This window comes from Halichoeres trimaculatus, unplaced genomic scaffold (genome assembly GCF_033239565.1).
Source record: "Halichoeres trimaculatus isolate MK-OKI-2021-1 unplaced genomic scaffold, fHalTri1.1 fHalTri1_scaffold_10, whole genome shotgun sequence".
Lineage (NCBI taxonomy): Eukaryota > Metazoa > Chordata > Actinopteri > Labriformes > Labridae > Halichoeres > Halichoeres trimaculatus.
The window spans coordinates 38295830-38312651 of record NW_027437187.1 but is presented as its reverse complement, the minus strand read 5'-3'; the positions used below and the strand labels follow the sequence as shown (position 1 = coordinate 38312651).

At 42.7% G+C, this 16822-nt stretch overlaps 1 protein-coding gene across 1 annotated transcript; it reads right to left on the bottom strand.

The window, feature by feature from the left end:
* Window positions 1-8532: 8532 nt before the first annotated feature.
* Window positions 8533-15410, bottom strand: LOC141796719 (NLR family CARD domain-containing protein 3-like). The gene is made up of 7 exons (XM_074677971.1): window positions 15360-15410; window positions 14187-14406; window positions 12310-14098; window positions 11220-11387; window positions 10973-11140; window positions 9783-9829; window positions 8533-9678 (listed from the first exon to the last, which is right to left on the bottom strand). Exons 1-7 carry the CDS (start codon window positions 15381-15383, stop codon window positions 9119-9121), a joined length of 2976 nt encoding a protein of 991 aa, XP_074534072.1. The 5' UTR covers window positions 15384-15410; the 3' UTR covers window positions 8533-9118.
* Window positions 15411-16822: the final 1412 nt, after the last annotated feature.

Below are 16822 nucleotides of genomic sequence, written 5' to 3'. Positions count from 1 at the left end.
TGCCCAGAAAGTGTTTCAGTCAGAAGCTGAAGCAATTTCTAAACCGCTGGGAGACAAAACTTGGTATTTTTGATAGCAGTAACCATCTTAAGTTATAAAAAAAGTCTGAAGCAACAAAGACTCAAAAATAGCACAGTACCCCGTCTTTAAAGACTCAAACCAAAACCAACCCCTCACATATCCAGCCCCTGACTTCACAGAAGAAATTAATGACTCCTTCTAACCAACACACATGTTCTTTAGGCCATAAATAATCTAAACGAACATCCAGATGGATCCAGAAAAGCTTAACCCACTCCAAACGGACCAATGATCGAACAGATCTGACCAACCAGTCCTCTGATTCCTTTCCCAGTTCAACACAAACAGAGAGACTCAGTCAAACTGAGGAGCTGACCCTTCCCCAGTTAACCAATGACCAACTGAGTCCCCGTCTTCTGGACCAAGGCGGTACAACCCCTGCAAGTGACCCAACCAAAAGTCCAAACGTCCCCTGTGACATGCTCCTCATCTGAAGAAATCTGGTGCCTCTGTCTTTTCACCAGCCTATAAAAAGACACCCACCCTCTTCTAGATCTGTCTCCATCCCTTTGTGACCTTCAACTTTTTTTCCCCTCTACAGCAAGAAAGTATACAGAGAGCCTCAGGCAACCAAGTTTGTCAGAGGTATTATTTGAATAAATCTAGACCTTGAGGGACGACCTCCTCCACTTTAGGTGTCTGAAAAGGTGTTAAGTTTCAGGCTGTCCTCAACAACCCAACAAAGTGGATCCTGGAAATCCTTTTACCAATCGTATGGACAGAAGACCTTGTTGTAACTTTCGTGCCAAAACCCTGAACCCAATGACCATCCCAAATCCCTGACCACGCCATGACCAAATGTTCCAGTTAACTCCAGGCGAGCTCTTTGGTTGAAGCATTCTGACACCTTTGAAACAATCTCCCCAGTATCCCATCCACCTTTGGATCAATCATGTAGTCCTGTGAGGGCCGCTCCCTCTTCTCCTGACCAAGGTCCTGTTGCTGGTCCAGTCTTGACGAGGACTTTTTAAGGTCTGATGACAGAAATCCAACCTTTGCCTCTTATTCTGACACCTTTAAATAAGTTCCCCTAATGCCCCGTCTATCTGTTACTTCCCCGCTTCTTTGGAGCAAGAGGAGAAACCCTTCCTCTGAAGACTTTTCCCAGAGGTACCTTTACCAGTTGGCCCTCTGGTACCCGTATTAACCAGACCTCCTCCCCTTACTTCCCCCCTGAGCTCAGGCAGAAGGACTCTGAGCGTTCAGCAGGTACGCAGGACGAGGACGAGCAGGCACGGTAGCCTAACAGATGTTTTCAGTGGTGTTGGTCAAGTGTAGTGATTGAGTTTCCATTCGTGAGTCAAGTGTGTCAACTGTGAGCACTAAATGTGAAGTTGCAATATTGCAATGTCAACACACACAAACACAAACTATATCTGGGCTGTGTTTCTTTTTATAGGAAAAGATATTCAGGTCTTCCTAGTCTTCAGAATAAGTGCTTTCTGTTCCTGAACCTGCTGGACTGGCATTATCAACACAAAAAGGAATCCTCTTTTTCAAGTGGTGATCTTTGCATTATGTACATTTCTGTTGAATCCTGAACTGCCAAAATGATGTTGTATCCAAATTCAGCAGGGACAAGTCCACTTACTGTATTGAACGATCAAATCATTGGCGTTGTAAGATATAGAAGCTACCATTTCAGAGATAGGAAGTTCCCAGGTCGAGGCAGGAGAGCTCACTAAACAATAACGTTGAAGGGACTTTTCTTTTCCGTGAAATGGAGGGATTTGTTGTATGAACCTTCTCCTTCACACGGATCTCAAAGGACAAAACCACAAATCCTGAGATTAAAGCACAAGCTTGCTGCATTACAAAGAAGTGCTGAAGAGCTTTTTGTATGTTAATATGGAATTAAACAGAGTATGCATCTCTTTGTCGTGATGTGACTTATCCCCACATTGCCAATATTTTTCTTGGAGGAGATCCAAACCTCTGTCAGACATTAAGGCTCGAGTCTGGTTCATACTTTGGGGGCTTGTGTCTGAGAGCGCCCCTCACAGGTAGAATAGTGCATCTCTTTTCTTTCTGGAGCATGTCTGGGCTGAAACGTGATGCTGTTAATCGTCGGCTTGGTGGCTGTCAGTTAGGGTCTGTCTTTGTCTGGTGAACTGATCATGACTTCTGGCTTCTCGTTGGGTACGGGGCATTAACAAACTCTGGTCTGTTCATAAACGGTGCCTCTGTTCATGCTTTGTTTTTGTTTTTTTTCTACCTTTGTTTCTTCATTTCTGGAGTTTTTGTGCTTAAAGTCAGTCGACCAAACACGTGTTCACCCGCCCACGGTGCCGAGCTCGCAAGTCTCCTCAAAGCTTTTATTTCTTGTTCTTAAATTCCCAACTCATGAGGATTCATGAGCCATGCTAGCAGAATTATTAGCATCTAATTTTGTTTTAGTCATTCCTGATCCCCAGAGGATGAACGCTAATCTCTGAGGAGACAAGTCATGATCCTCTTAGGTTAAACTTTACCACATTGGAAAAGCTCAAGTTGCTCTTGTTCCTCTGAGGATAAACCCTCGTGACTTTTACGACTTTTACGTTAGCTAATACTTTACAATTTAATCCTTTTGAGACCAAAATCCTAGAGATGATGACATTCCTTAAGTTGCACATTGTGCTAACACGCTAAGCTAAGTTTTAGGAGCATGTTAGCATGCTGTTGTTAGCAGTACCGTTAGCATGGCTGCAGACTCGTCCTCCTGAAAGGTGTGGAGTAGCTCCACTGCTCAGGAGCAGTCTGTGTGGGCACCTGTGGGTGAGGTGAGCAGGTGTGGGTGCGGCTGCACGGCGAGCTCTTCCAGGTGTCTTTCTTTCATATCATTCAGACTCTGGTGACTGAATCAGCATATCTGACACAACACCTGTTTCTTTAGCATCAGCTGTACAAACTGCCTTCATTCAGAAGATCCCCGAAGAGCAAAGAGAGGAATGTGTGACCTGAGCACGTGTGGCCACAGTGTCGTCTGATAAATGTTCGTTAAAATAAAAAAAAAAAGAAAAAGCCGTTTGAACACGGAGGAAGGAAGGGAGGGAGGAGCGATTCTGGTCTGGGGTGGATCTTCTCCTTCTCGTTGTGTCGGCGTGTGTCCACTCGTGGCGAGAGCAGAGCAGTCATCCAGTTTTTCTTTGAACGAGCCGAACTTGTGTTCAGACTAACTGGACCTTTCCCTCTGTACAGTAGGTACCTCGAGTGCCTTTCTTCAAACAGCAGATAATATTTGTCTCTTGACTTGCACTGTGACTTGTAGAACCTTACTAACCCCAACCCGGTCTGCCCCCGCCCCCCATCCCACGAGCTCCCTGAATCTCCGGAGCACAAACCCGGTCGGTCCCTTCACCTCAGGCTGCCAGTAGTCAATGCAAGTGGGAACTACATCTCATACGACGCCGTTTAGATTGACCACATAGTGTTTGTCGTCATAGGAGTTGCCTTAAATGTGTTTTTTTTTTCCTTTTTATGTGAAAAACTTTTAAACGAGGGAGGGAAAGAGTCGCTGGAGGCGTTGGAGCCAGTTTTCGTGTGACAGCCGGTTTAGTGATGCACTTTTGGTTTGACCAGTATTATTCTCCTTATCAGAGGAAACGGGATCAGTGGGGAATCATGAATCCTTCTCTTTAGTTCCTCTTCGTTCATCGTCCCCTCCGTGCTGTGGTTCTTCTTCTTCTTCTTCTTCTTCTTCTTCTTCTTCTTCTTCTTCTTCTGTGTTTTTAGAGGGTTTGCTAAATCAGGTCATGTGATCGACGCCTGTGTGCATTGGAATGAACAAACTAACCGCACCTGATGGGCAGACTTAGACCCAATTAGCAACACCTGTCCACTCAGTCTGGTGGAGCGCATGCCTTCTTATGCAAATTTTTATACGAGATTTGTGAAACCTTTTTAATATGCATTGGTTGTTTTTTTATTTCAGTTTTTTTATGCGAAACTCGAGTCACCTTTTCTTTCTCCGCTGGCGCCCCGATGCCGAACGTGTGCAGTCTCGGTGTGGATCAGTCTGGTAGCCTCCGCGTTCGCCACCTTTCTTCCTGACGTTGTTTTTTTACAGACGCTGGTTTTTCTTTGGGTCTCGGCTCAAGCACCGGTCTGAATGTCGGGATCCCAGCAGGGCTTGTTCAGGGGGCTCTCAATCAATCAATCAAGTCTTCACGTCTTTGTTTTATCTAAAAGTTCACAGCTTCTGTTTCATCGAGCTCTAACGGTGAATTTATCCAAAGAACACTGCACATGTGCGTTTCTGTTAGGAAGCCTTTCTGTTGTCGGTGCATATCATCATCATCATCATCGGGGAGTTAGTGTCTGCGTCGGCGTCGTTGGCGTCGCTGTCGTGGTGGCGTGCGTTCAGCTGGAAGAGGACCATGTCGGAGGACGTCTTTATGCATTCATCTCCAGGTCCCTGCGCGGTGAGGGAGGCGTCCGGTAAAGTAGTTCCCTCCGACTCTTTACGTTCAAAGCGATCAAGTCATGATTGTGGCCTTCTAGTATTCTGTCGAAACATGACATCAACCCGTGGTTTCCGCTCACCATCCATCCTGTCCGGACCCAACTGTACACCTGAAGCTTCTTACCTCATCCACAGCTGATTCCATTGGGGTGTGTTGAGTGCAAAAAAAAGAGAAAAAAAAAAGAAAAGAAAAACTAAAAGAAGTCTTTTTTTATCTTCCATTTGGTGAGATGCATTGTAGCGATATGAATAAAGAAAAAGTTCACCTGGTGTGCTGAATAATGTGTAAATTGGTAATTACACAATCTGAATATTTGTATAATTGTTTGTATTTTTTCATAATGATTTTGGAAAGGAATGTGTTTATTTTTTTGACTTCTGTTCCAGATGTGTCTTCTGTTGGCCTGACATTGTGACTGGTCTGGTGGGATTCTTACCTCTGTATTGAGCCTCTTCTGTGATGAATTCTTTGTATGCAGTGTTTAGGAAATACTGTAGGGAACATGGGGAGGAGTTGATATTAGGAGCATTTGATCAATTTGTATTTATTTATTTTATCATTTTGTTAATAAATTGTGAAAAGCAGCATGGCTCCTGTGTTTGTACTTTGTTTCTGCATCAGCTGGAGAAGAGACACGTTGATGTTTGCACAAAGAGCTCTGAACATGAAACCTTCAGAATAAAAAGCCCAATTAAAAACATTTACTACATTTATTTTACAAAATATTTTGCTTTAAAAAGGAAGCTATTAGAATCAGAATAGCTTTCATTCGACAAGAATCTCAAGAAAACAAGAAATTTGACTCTGATTTAACCACAATCTCTCTGTAAAATTATTGTAGAAAAACACTTAATATTACAAAAATAGAAAAATTGGAGCATAATTAGTAAAAAAAAAAGAGAAGAATATATATATATATATATATATATATATATATATATATATATATATATATATATATATATATATATATATATATATATATACACTGCTCACAAAAATTAAAGGAACAATTTTTTTATTGGGCCTGGCATGAAATCATTTAAACCTGTCTGATAATTTTCTGCTTGGTTAAGCAGCTGAGGGCATCGTTAATCACTTTCAGCTGTATTGGTGTTCATGGAATTAACAACAGGTGCACTACTGTGGCAATGATTAGAAATCCTCAAAACAGGACTGGTTTTACTTGTGGAGGTCATTTCAAATTTCTCACTGAGAAGAAAGCTGTTTTTGTCTTGGCTCTTCATTTATGATACACAAACTTCTAAACCTTCTCATCAATTAAAGAAAAAAATAGATTAAAGAGCGCAGGACGAAGGCTTTCACACTAAAATAAACATGACAGGCCCTCAAAAATGTCTTATTGTGTCTAAGGCTGTCTGTTTATGAGAAAAAATGCACGTATGTAAAAAAAAAAAAAAAAAAAAAAAAAGAAGAAGTCTGTAACCAGTGATGGACAAATGGTACCAAATGGCTCCAGAGCCTGTGACCACCAGATGTCGCTGTTCTTAGTTAGACTGAAGCCTCTGAAGCTTAAAGCTCAGAGCTACATGAGGCTTCACCTGCCCATCACTATCTGTAACCACAGACGGTCTGTAACGTTCTTTTTATTATTTAGTCAGAGAAAACTCCAACACCCAGAATGCACTTCGTTGGCGCGTTTAGAACTCTGGTTCAGGGTTCGACAGTTTTCCGTTTGTCTGGACAACAGAAAGGGCTCAGGTGGACCTGTGATGGAGTACAGCAGGAGCTGAAGGCTCAGACTCCGCCAAACGGTGACGGAACCTCGAAGGCGAGGTCCTCAAATCGAGGTTTGTAGTCCTTGAAAAAACCGGAGGACTTTGTGATGGACTACAAGTTAAACCAAAAGACCTTCAACAACTACCCCCGGGTCTACTTTTGTTTGAAGAAGAAGAGCCAAAACGTGCTTCGCGCTGGAGAACTACAAAGTGAGGACACAGACAGGTAGAAACGTTATCAGGTCAGGGCGGGCTAAAAGATTTAAGTGTTACTCAATGACTGTGAGTTTCGGTGTCAATATTATTAAGTCTCGCGAGGACCGTTACTGCTCGTATAGCAGAGTGGCGCAGCGGAAGCGTGCTGGGCCCATAACCCAGAGGTCGATGGATCGAAACCATCCTCTGCTAAGTGTTTTCTTTTCTTAAACTACAGAGGAAACAGGTTTAGCGCTTTATTTAACGGGGGGAATCTAAAAAACATGGCGACAGTGAAATACAGACGGTTTCTTTACTGAAACGGCTGTTATTTGTCACCCGTTTTCACAGGTTTCACTGGCTTTAATCACCGCGATGATACAGTTTTATCCCGACTTTACGCTTAAACCAAAATTACCCTCATTAAAAGATAAATAAATAAATAAAATAAAATAGACATAACTTGTGTTTGACCGTCAATAAAAGGTCTGGTTGTGAAAAAGGCTGATAGACCTTTAAAATTGTATCTTTGAATAATACATACAACTCCCAAAATGCACCGGGCTTTGCTCAGGCAGCATGTTTCCGGTGCAGACATTTAAAGCTTGAATCAGGAGTTTGACGAAGTTTTCAGTGTTTTATACATGCACCAGGAGCTCAGGTCAGAAAATGAAACAGAGACGGGAGAGGGTCTGTCCTCTTCATGATGAAGCAGAAAGCAGCTAAAGTTAGGTCCAATTAAAGGTGTAATCCGCCTGTTTTTGAGTTTCCACCACACATGAAATCTAAACTATGGTCTATTTATCACAAGTAGAGTTATTCAACGATCAGCAGCATGACAGTTTCAGCAAATAAAGATTAAGAATGACTAATAAATAAAATGTTCAAACTTTTGTGGACCTGCTCATTTTGCATAATATTATCTGAAAGTTTAAAAACATTCATGTGTTTAGTGGAATAACTTTAATTAAAAAAAAAAAAGTTTAGGGACAGATGTTGCTATATTGTTGTCGTTGTGAAGTACATAGATATGCCTGTCTCTGCCAGGTTAAAAAGCAAACCATGGCTTCCCCAAACATTTCATTTTATTTCAGTTAGAGGAAGATCTCAGTATTTATTTATTTATTTCTTAATCATTAGTTGTTTTTGTTGTTATTAATTGGAGCAAGTTTCCTCCTTTTTTTTCTTGTTTTTTTTTTTTTTACCTGGCAGAAACAGGCTTCCATATTGACTCATACGTGACATAGTAGCTCATAATTATGACTTATCATCTCATAAGTTTGTTTATTCTCAAAACTTGTGCTGAATATCTCATCATTTTAACTAAATTAAGAGCAGGTCTCATTTTGTTATTTCATGCGGATAAATTTGATTCCTGACCATTTGAGTGACATCATCAGTAAATTTAACCATGTAAAAAAAACAGTGTCCAGGTAAACGGGGTGTCAAAGGAGAATCTACAACAGGAAGTGACCACCTCCCAGTATGAACCATAGGGAGTAAAAATGTCAATTTGAATTATTGAACTAAACTACGGTACAAACTGAAAAAGTTAGCTTGTTAAAGACGCCTGGTGCTCCCAGCCCAGCACGGCTCCAAATCTCTAGCCAGACTCTTCTCCTCTGTTGTTCCCAAATGGTGAATGAATTACCAAACTCTATACGATCCACAGAGTCCCTTTCTACTTTAAGAGACGTCTGAAGACTCATCTGTTCAGGGAACACTCAGACCTTAATCTGAGCCTGCTCCTCTTTGTGCTCAGGGGGAGAAGGAGTAAGGAGGTCTCAGACCAGCTCTTAGTGAAATGTTAGCTCTATTTACAGAATGTTGATGAAGGTTGAACCACATTGTTGATGTTTAATCATGGTTATTTTTTATTATCATCATTCTAGACAGGGAAATAAAAACAATCTTCTGCCACTAGATGGCAGCACCTTCCCTCTTCACACTATGTATAAACCTTGGAGCTTCAACAGTTCACCTGGGTGTATACTGATAAATACACACAGAGAAAAAACACACAACATGTGATGAATGTTAAATAGTTTTTAATGCAGAACACACAGGCTACATACATGTGTTTCTTACATTCTTTGGTCTGTATCCATCACGTCTTCACAGACATCCCAGAGGAGCTTTCAGCGTCGAGGGAAGTGGAGGCTCAGCTTCCCTGTGACTTCTTCAGCCAGGTGTTTTTAACACTTCAGATCACTCAGGTGAGTTTCTCTGACAAAACTTTAACTTTACAGGAACACTGAGTTCAATCCAGCTTATTTTTTATACACTGCAAAAAACTGAAATCTTGTCATATGTTTTTGTCTTATTTTAAGTCAAATTTGTCTTTTTATACTCTATATGAGCCACATTCAACTGATCAGTCCAGGAAAATGTTATTTCAAGTAATTTAAAGACAAGATTTCAGTTTTTAGCTGTGTAAAGATTCATTCACTTTCTTTAAAGCTTTATTTATACAGGTCACCTCACAGTACGACCTGTGTTAGATCAACACAAACATCACAGCACTGAGTGTCAGAACACAGAGGACTCAGAAAACATCATGAAATCTACGACAGACCACACCATGCACAAAAGCAGACACTGTAAACAAACATCAACCCAACAGCCGGTCCAATGAGGAGTGGAGCCTCCACCCTGACTCTACAGGCCTGAGGGGTTTCCTGGGGGGCACAGAGCCAGTGAGGTGTCAGGGAGCCCCAGCCTGAAGCCTGCGTACAGCGGCTCAGAGAAGCTAGCGTGGAAGGTGTGCAGGTGAGTCATGGTGTGGTCACATGACACGGCGTAGAAGGACAGAGTCCCACCGGGCCAGTCCAGGAACACACCGACCCGTTTGGAGGGGAAGTAGGGGACGGGTATGGGCCCCTGGTCGTCTCTGTTGTGCCAGGCCGTGAACTTCCCGTGACAGTAGCGCAGACTCCAGGACCGGTCGTTGTAGCCCAGAACAGACTCGTTACCTTTGGCCTTCCTGCTGATCCCTCTGTAGGCCGCTCCGACACCGGTGCGCTCCCCGGTCCACTCCACCTCCCAGTAGCAGCGAGAAGACAGAGGCTCTTCACAGATCACCTGACCCCAGTCCGTGAACCGATCCGGACTGTCCGGATAGAGCTGAGCTGTCGTGGTCCGAGTCATTGTTCGCTTGTCCTCAGAAAAGGTCAAGAGGGAGTGGGCGGAGCGTAGATCCATGGTCAGCGGGCTGGCATCTGACGAGGAAACAAACAGGAAGGAGTTCATCTTCAGACCAAAATATTCAGGGTCAAAAACCTGCCGGTGTGGGAACAGACGCTGATTTATTTTAAAAACTTACACTTCCTCAGAGACGATTTCAAGAAACACTCTGCGTTGTTGTTAGAGCTGGGGAAGATAAAAAAAGATGTTTTAATAAATACAATAAAACAGGCAGGAAGATTAAAGCTCTGGTTGTTTAAGTAAAGACAAAAATTACACATTTTTTTTACCGCCTTTCAAAAAAACAAAGGTCACTTTACAAGGTCAACAGTAGACCAACGGTGTTCAACCTGTGGCTCTGGAGCCTCATGTGGCCCTTTGACTCCTCTGCAGTGGCTCCTTGTAGCTTTAAAAAATATTATTGAATAGAATAGTTATTTTTCTCACAGAGGGTATTGATGATTAAAAACGCTAAGGCTAAATAAAATCACGCGTTAACATTTAGTTGAACTAAATCTTCATCCCATCTTGCAATGAAACTTTCAATTTTTTGTTTCAAGATTTTTGCTAATTTTAAAAAGTTAAATATTTTGACATCGGTTAAGTTTAGAAAAAATACATTTTTTTTTGAAGATTTTTTTTTTAATTTTGACATAATTGCAAATGCCAAAAATTTGAATTTCTGCAAATATTTGCAAATTATTTAAGTTCCATTTGAACAACAAAAATGTAATTTATATATTTTTTTCACTTTTTGAAAATCAAACATTTTTTAAAATGATAATAATAATTATTATATTTTTTTGCAATTTATGAAATTTTGGCAAATAAGTGAAATTCAAACATTTTCGCACATTTTTTTGAATTTAATTTTTTTCATTTTATAACTTCTTAAAATTTGATAAGTTTTGCAAATTTATGAAATCTAAAAAGTTTGAAGTTTAAACAATTTTTAGAAATATTTAAAAAAAAATTCAAAAATATTCTTTAATTTTTTAAGCACCGAAAAAAGTTCTCATTAAGTTAAATATTCACTAGTTTTTTTATTTTGTTCCAAATTTTATCATTTTTTTGCCTTTTTGTGACGATGAAAAGGAGACCCCGGTCAGAGGACTGGGGGTCCAGGGGGATGGAGACTACTGGTGGAGGAGGTCAGACAGGTATTGGAAATTAAAAACTGTACTGACGTTTGATCTGACTGAGGGGAGCAGGGAGATGGTGGAGACCAGAGGACCCAGCACGGAGCCTTGGGGTACACCTTGTTTAACTGTGCTGCATTATTTTTCCCAAACCCCGAACCAAGAAGAAGAAGAATCTGAGGACTCCTACCTGACAGTCAGGTGTTTTAGTTCCTCCTGCACTGAGGTCAGTAGCTCCACCCCTTGTTGTCCTGGGTGGTTGTAGCTCAGATCCAGCTCCTTCAGGTGGTTGGGGTTCAACCTCAGAGCTTCAGCCAAAAAACCACAACCAGCCCGTGTGATCCCACAGAACGGCAGCCTGGACCGAAGAGGAAAACAACGTTAAAGAGCAGGTGGTCTCATCAGACACAGAGCCTGATAAAACCTGAGTCACAAACCTCAGTTTTTCCAGCTGACAGGTCGGACTCCCCAGACCTGCAGACAGCAGTTCTAGTCCTGAGTCCTGAAGATCGTTATCGCTCAGATCCAGCTCCTTCAGACAGGAATCACTCAGGACTTCCCCGAGCGCTTTGCAGCATTTGTCAGAGAGGTTACACTCTTTAAGGCTGCGACAGGAGAAAACTATTAACCTTCATTAAGTCGAAGAAAATTATTTACAAACGTCTAAAACAAGGGTCTTCAACCTGTGGCTCTGGGGCCTCATGTGGCCCTTTGACTCCTGTGTAGCTTTAAAAATATTATTGCATTTTTATTTTTCTTACAGAGGGTATTGATGATTTTAATTCTGTGTGAATTAATTCATTTAACTGCTAACTTCATATAGACGCTTGATGTGTAGCTAAAGATAAGCAGGGAACAAAAAATGACGAGTTCAGCAAAAAAGTCAAAATATGTTATCAGTTTATGTATTCTTTCAAAATTTTGTAGTTTTTTATTTAATTTAATTTACTTTTTGAAAATTTTTTAAATCCAAAAATTGACAATTTTGGGATTTTTTTTCAATTTAAAAGAAATTGAAATTTGACAATTTTTTAAATTTGATTTTTTTATTTTTAGAAACTTATTTTTTTCTTTATTTTGATTATTTAACAATGTATTTGATTTTTTTTTAATTTTGCAAAATTTTAAATTTCAATGTATTTGTGATTTTTGTAAAATTTGCAACTTTTTAATTTTTTTGAAATTTTTTAAATATCTACATTTTTATTTTTTTAAGTTTATTTAATGTTTTTTTTTTAATAAAATTGTGTGTCTTTTACAATGTTTTGCAATTTCCTAAACTTCTAATTTTTTTTTTCAAATTTATCAAAAACAGAAAGCTAGGAAATCAAATGCAATTTTATGAATTTGAACAACTTCTCTTTTAGATAATTAATTACTGGGTTTTACTGCTTTAATCTTTACTTTAATCCAAGTGAGTTGAGGAAAAACGGCTCCTATGAAAGTAAAAGTTCAGACACTGTGGCTGCTCCACCAATCAGAAAGGTTCAGCTTGAGGGCCCCGCCCCCTTCATGTCTCTTACTCACATGGCCACCCTGGACTCTCTGATGACCGGTAACAACCACAGCAGCCCCTCCTCTGAGCGGGAATACTCCCTCAGGTCAAACCGGTCCAGCTCCTCCTTCGAGGTCAGCAACAGGAAGACCAGAGCAGACCACTGAGACGGGGTCAGCGAGACCTCCGACAGAGTCCCAGAGCTCAGGAAGTGCTGGATCTCCTCCAGCAGGGACAGGTCGTTGAGCTCGCCCAGGCAGTGGAAGAGGTTGATGCATCGGTCCGGGGACGGGTTCTGTCGGATCTTCTGCTTGATGTACTCCACGATGACCTCGTGTCTCGGCGAGCTGCTCTCCACGGTCAGAACGCTCCTCAACAAAGTCTGATTGGAGCTCAGCGAGAGGCCGAGGAGGAAGCGGAGAAACAGATCCAGGTGTCCGTTGTCGCTCTGCAGCGCTCGATCCACCGCGCTCTGGAGGAGGCTGGTCACTTCCCCGGGAGACGCCTCGTCCGTGGGCGGTCCTTCTGGCCTCAGCAGGTTCTGATTGGAGCACAGGAACGTGCAGAAGACAAACATCGCTGCAAAGAACTCCTGGATGCTGAGATGCACGAAGCAGTAGACCCTCTCCACGCCAACGCCAAAGTCGTTCTTTGAGATCTGCGTGAACACGCCGGAGTAAACGGCAGCATCTCTGATGTCGATGTCGAACTCGTCCAGTTCGTGTTCGTAGAAGATCATGTTCCCTTTCATCAGGTGCTCAAAGGCCAGTTTACCCAGCTTCAGGATCATCTCTCGGTCCATCCTGGCCCCAGGTGAGTCCGGTCCGGCTGGGTACTTCTCAGACCTGATCATGGAGTTGTGCAGCAGGAAGTGTGTGTACATCTGCGTCAGCGTCTCGGGCATGTCCCGTCGTCGCTCACGCTCCTCGAGGATGCTCTGCAGGACGGTTGCAGAGATCCAGCTGAAGACCGGGATGTGGCACATGATGTGGAGGCTCCTGATGGACTTCACGTGAGCGATGACTCTGCTGGCCACGCTTTGATCAGAGATCCTCTTCCTGAAGTACTCCTCCTTCTGCGGGTTGTTGAACCCTCGGATCTCGGTCACGCGGTCCACCAGATCCACCGGGATGCGGTTGGCGGCCGCGGGCCTGGAGGTGATCCAGATGTGTGCAGACGGCAGCAGGTTCCCCTGGATCAGGTTGGTCAGGAGGACGTCCACGGAGGCCGGCTCTGCGTCACTGAAGCAGGTCCTGTTGTGCTTGAAGTCCAGGGGCAGTCTGCACTCATCCAGACCATCAAAGATCAACGCCACCTTGTATTTGCCGACACTTGAGACCCCTGCGTCTCGAGCCTCTGACAGGAAATGATGGAGGAGCTGTGTGAGCGTGAAGCGTCCGTCCTTCATCAGGTTGAGCTCTCTGAACGGGAGGTTCAGGAGCAGCTGGAGATCCTGGTTCACTCGGCCCTCGGCCCATTCCAGGTTGAACTTCTGCACAGAGATGGTCTTCCCGATGCCGGCGATGCCTTTGGTCAGCACGGTGCGGATGAACTGCTCGTGTCCCAGCAGGGGCTGGAAGATGTCCTCACATTTGATGGGTTTGTCCTCTGAGGCTCGTCTCCTGTTGGCGGCCTCCACCTGCCTCACCTCGTGCTCGCTGTTCACACCTTCACACACTCCCTCCGTGATGTAGAGCTCGGTGTACACCTTGTTGAGAAGCGTCTGGTGTCCGTATTGGGCGACTCCTTCGTAAATGTATTCAAACTTTTTCAGTCTGTGCCTCAGTTTGCGCTGGCAGACGTCGAGTTCTCCGTAAACAGCTGGTTTGGAAACAGAGGAGAGTTTGGTTTGTTAAGTTCAGCGTTAACCTCTAAAAAGCCGTGAACACGTTTCTATCCTGCCTCTTACTCTTCTCCAGTCTGTTGGCGAGCTCCTTCTGGCCCATCCTCCTCAGGACGTGGAGGGTTATCCTCAGGGCGCCCTCGCTGGCACTGGCGTCTGCTTCAGCGTCTCCTGAGCTCAGGTGGTCTTGGGTCTGCTTCGTACCCTCAGGAGGTCGTGGAAAGAGCATCCTTTCAAACCTCTTCAGCTCAGCCAGCAAGAGGCTTTTACTGTGTTCTTCCACCAGCTGCGATTGAGACGATCACATGAGAATTACAGTGAGATCATAAATCGTACACCAGCCCAAGAGTCTGCAAATTCAAGACTTATTTCAAAATTTAATTAATGTTCAAACATTTACAGAATTCCAATTTCTTATTTTTTTTTGCAAATTTTTGAAAGTTCAAAATGTTTTAGATTTTTGCATAGTTATACGTAACAGTTTTTATAAGATTTTGCAAAATGTTGAAATTTTAATTTTTCAAATTTTAATTTGAAATTTCTAAACAATAATTTTAAGTGAGAAAAAAGTTGCATAATCTTAAAAATATTTTTTTTTGCAAATTTATTTAAAAAAAAACATTTTTTTTAAATATTAAACGGATTTTAATAATTTAGGAATATTACTGAATTTTTATTTATTTTTGCAAATTTTTTGCAAATCATTCAAGCTGCATACTTTTAATGAATTTTGCAAATTTTTGAAAATTTTTAACATTTTTGAATTTGCACTTATTAAATATTTTTTGGGCAAATGTTCCAAATTATGCCATTTTTGCACATTTTTTACATTTAATTTTTTGAAAAACTCTGCAAATTGTTGAAATTGCAAAATTTTTGAATTTTTTATTTTATACAGATTGAAATGTAAAAAATATTGCAAGTTTATGGAATTTTCAACATTACATTTCTTTCAATCTTTTAAAAATCTTTGCAAATTTAAGTTGGTTTTAGATGGAATTTTTCAAAAAAATCAGCAAATTTTTGACATCTCAAAATTTTATGAATTTTTGCAAACCATTGAAATTTAATAAGTTTTGCATATTGATGACACTTAGGAAATATTTCAATTTATTTTGTCTTTATAGTGAAGATAACGTAGATTTTGTGTCTCCTGAATGACTTTAATCCAGGTGAGCTGAGGAAAAATGGCTCCTATGAAAGTTAAAGTTTTAGGCTCCTGCACAGACACATGGTTACCTTAAATATGGTGGATCCATCCATCTCTGTTGGCTCAGTACACTCACTTTGGTCCCTTTGGGGGGGGGGGGGGGGGGGGGGGGATGTATGAAAATAAAAGGGTTTAAAAAATCACAATCAGCTTAGCTTGTGAATTTGCCTTTAGCCTGTGTTTAAGCCTTGAGCTCATGTTAAAGCCTTAATTTTTGTTTTAGCCTTAAGTTAAAACTTCATGATGACGTCATCGAGATGGCTGCTGTGACTGTATGTGCTGTGAATCTGTGCTAGACAATCTGTTAAAAACCTCATCAATCCTTTGTATTTTCTCACCCTAAATATCAAAACTGGTTGTGAAGAGGTGTGTTGATACATACAAGTTTTTAAATTGTGATCAGACAAAAAACAACTAGCTACAATCCAGGTTTTGGACTGACTATCAGCCAGTACAAGGCCATCAGCTGGCCTAAGGCCACCAGCTGGATAAAGGCTACCATCCTGGCCCAAGGCTACCAGCTGCCATCTGGGCCCAGGGCAACCAGCAACAATCTAGGCCCAACGCTACCAGCTACCATCCAGGCCTAAGGCTACCAGCTACCATCCAGGCTATCAGCTGCCATCCAGGCCTAAGGCTACCAGCTACCATCCAGGCCCAAGGCTACCAGCTACCATCCAGGCTATCAGCTGCCATTCAGGCCCAAGGTTACCAGCTACCATCCAGGCCCAAGGCTACCAGCTACCATCCAGGCCCAAGGCTACCAGCTACCATCCAGGCCCAAGCTTACCAGCTACGATCCAGGCCCAAGGCTACCAGCTACCATCCAGGCCCAAGGCTACCAGCTACCATCCAGGCTATCAGCTGCCAACCTGGCCCAAGGCTTCCAGCTACCATCCAGGCTATCAGCTGCCATCCTGGCCTAAGGCTACCAGCTACCATACAGGCTATCAGCTGCCATCCAGGCCCAAGGCTACCAGCTACCATCCAGGCTATCAGCTGCCATCGAGGCCCAAGGCTACCAGCTACCATCCAGGCTATCAGCTACCATCCAGGCCCAAGGCTACCAGCTACCATCCAGGCCCAAGGCTACCAACTACCATCCAGGCCCAAGGCTACCAACTACCATCCAGGCCCAGGGCTACCAGCTACCATCCAGGCCCAAGTCTACCACCTACTATCGAGGCTACCAGCTACCATCCAGGCTATCAGTTACCATCAAGGCCCAAAGCTATGAGTTACCATCTAGGCCCAAGGCTACCAGCTACCATCAAGGCTACCAGCTACCAGCTACCATCCAGACCCAAGGCTACCAGCTACCATCCAGTCTACCAGCTACTATCAAGGCTACCAGCTACCAGCTACCATCCAGTCCCAAGACTACCAGCTACCATCCAGTCTACCAGCTACTATCAAGGCTACCACCTACCAGTTACCATCCAAGCATAAAGCTACCAGATACCATCCAGTCCATCAGCTACCATCCAGGCCC

Bases quoted from the DNA above. Each gene is read 5' to 3' on its own strand.
- LOC141796719 (XM_074677971.1), bottom strand. From the start codon at position 15,383: ATGGATGGATCCACCATATTTAAG. The intron at 14,099-14,186 runs GTAAGAGGCAGG...TTTCCAAACCAG, and splicing joins CGCCAACAGACTGGAGAAGA to CTGTTTACGGAGAACTCGAC. The intron at 9,679-9,782 runs GTAAGTTTTTAA...TTTCCTCGTCAG, and splicing joins GAAATCGTCTCTGAGGAAGT to ATGCCAGCCCGCTGACCATG.